Here is a 2,490-nt window from a genome sequence, read left to right on the forward strand (position 1 = left end):
TATAATGACACAAGGCATTTTTATTAGTGAGTGGCACAGAGGCTCCTGGGTACATTAAGAGAATTAGAACCAGCAACTGTTTCAGCAGGTAAATTACAGTGTACTGACACAACAAATGCAGACTGAGGGACTACCAGGTGGGAACGTTCTGAGCTTCAGGTAACAATCCGTGAGTCAATAAATTGATAACCACATGTTTGGTTCTTAAGGTTCCCCCATTGCATTTTGACTCTATCATTCCCCATCTGGGTCAATCAGATGTTAGCACAGGCCAAAAGACAGGAATATGGATGGAGTAGCACTGAGTTAACAGACCTGAACTTCAGAACGGTTTAATAAACTGAGTTACTCAAAGGCTTGGGCAGAGAATGAACCACTTAATAGGAGATTAAATGGGTTCTTCTTGCCCTAGCTGGTTTGGCTTGGTGGATAGAGCATCAGCCTGCAGACTGAAGGGTCCCAGGTTCGATTCCAGTCAAGGGCATGTACGTTGGTTGCAGGCACATCCCCAGTAGCGGGTGTGCAGGAGGCAGCTGATAGATGTTTCTCTCATTGATATCTCTAACTCTCTATCTCTCTCCCTTCCTCTCTGTAAAAAATCGATAAAATATATTTAAAAAAATAAATGGGTTCTTCTTACTTCCTGATTTCCTGAAAAAACCAAACCTAATCAAATTCCAGTGGCACAAACAAGGCCAAATGGATAATTTGGGGGGTAAAGAATGCTTTTATATTAAAGGCAGTGTTTGTCCCTAGCATTCTATTACCTACAAACCAACATGGTTTCAATTTAAGCTTCTGCTAATTCTGACCATTTCTTTCAAGTGTTTATATTTAAACTAGAAAATTCCACATTGAATGTTTTAATAACATTAACTGTCAAAGGCAGCTGTGATCGGTTTTCCTTTCAATCCTCTGCCAGATGTAGATATTTGTGATCATTGATGCCCTTTGCGTTCCTCCCTTTCCCTTATGAAACAGGTCATTAGTAAAACACAAGTCTACGAGAAATTGCTTTTCACAAGACTCTACTAAGAAGGAGGAAGAGCCAATGCTGAGAGAAGATGAAGGATCACTGCAGGCAGCCATCATCCGTGGAGATGGATGCCGAGAGCATTACATTATTGTGCTAGTAACGTAATGAGGAGTTATTACTTTATGGTTTCTTCCATTGTCAGAACAGATGTTTTTGCCACACGGGCCACAAAAGACGGGACAAGAAAAGTGAATGTCAGCTTATTGCCTCAAAATGAACCATATGCTCAAATATATGTTTAAAGGCTATTAAAACATATGAACTTCAAAATGTTCCCAAAGAAAGGCCAGTAAGGCCAATAAGCAGGTGGGCCGTGTTAAAAACGAGCACTGGAGAAACCATATGCAACAAGAAATGAGCAAGCCTCCCAAAAGAAATCCAAGGTCATCTTATTAGAAAGAGGAAAACCAGATATTTTTCTAAACAGTATTCTAGGAGGTACAACTGCTTGCAAACTTCATGTTTGTGAGGGAGTGCAACAGAAACTGATGGAGAGAAATCTGGAGAAAACTAGTATGCGGGAACCTTCAGCCTCTTCACTTATAAGTATGGGGGGATTACTTTGGCCAGAGAATGGTTCCTTCCATTAAGAATACTGACTAATATTAGCATCACACAAGGTAGAAAACTAGTATGCAGGAACCTTCAGCCTCTTCACTTATAAGTATGGGGGATTACTTTGGCCAGAGAATGGTTCCTCCCATTAAGAATACTGACTAATATTAGCATCACACAAGGTACACCAATCCACATTTCTGATCTCATCAACACTCTCCTATACACAAGCTTTGTTTCTAGAAGTTCATCTATATACCATCACCTAATGTGACACTGCACTTCCTACCTCATCAACCCAGACTTCATTACCCTCTCAAATGCATGCTCTCCATCTCTCCATCTCACCCAACTCCAGGCAACCTTCCAGGCCTGCCTGGCTCAAATTCCACCACTTCTGAGGAGATTTCAACAACCACCCACTTCTGGACTTGTAGGTCATATACTGTTTGAACTCTCCCCATGGAATTTAAAGCACACCCTTAGGATATTATCTATTTTTTTTCTTATACATACTTGTGAAAGATTGTTGGGAAATTCAAATGGAGACAATGAAACCAAACATATCACATGGATACTGTATATGAGAGCTACATAGTGGCATGGTTACCAAACCAGTAAATGTTTACCAATGGATTGACAGTGTAACTGTTATTTTTCAATATTCTGTAGCCAAGACTAGTAATCTACTGATCCCTGGTATGATTTTGCCATTCCAACTAATCTATAATAATAAAAGCATAATATGCAAATCAAATGAACAGCTGAACAGCAGAACAACCGTCCAGATGTCCTTCCAGATGAAGCCGGGGCTGCAAGGGCCTACTCTTGCATGAATTTCATGCATTGGGCCTCTAGTATTAGTAATAAAATAGATTGGTTACAAGAAAAAAAATGCC

At 40.2% G+C, this 2,490-nt stretch overlaps 1 protein-coding gene across 1 annotated transcript in view; it reads left to right on the top strand.

The window, feature by feature from the left end:
• LOC102241572 (inhibitor of growth protein 1) overlaps positions 1–1,141 on the top strand; it is a 26,487-nt gene extending 25,346 nt beyond the window's left edge. Inside the window, exon 2 of the mRNA XM_005874743.1 lies at positions 1,026–1,141. Within this exon, the coding sequence (XP_005874805.1) occupies positions 1,026–1,141 (116 nt within the window). The remainder of the gene's footprint in view (positions 1–1,025) is intronic.
• The last annotated feature ends 1,349 nt before the right edge of the window (positions 1,142–2,490 follow it).

This window comes from Myotis brandtii, unplaced genomic scaffold, assembly GCF_000412655.1.
Source record: "Myotis brandtii unplaced genomic scaffold, ASM41265v1 scaffold45, whole genome shotgun sequence".
Taxonomy (NCBI): Eukaryota; Metazoa; Chordata; class Mammalia; order Chiroptera; family Vespertilionidae; genus Myotis; species Myotis brandtii.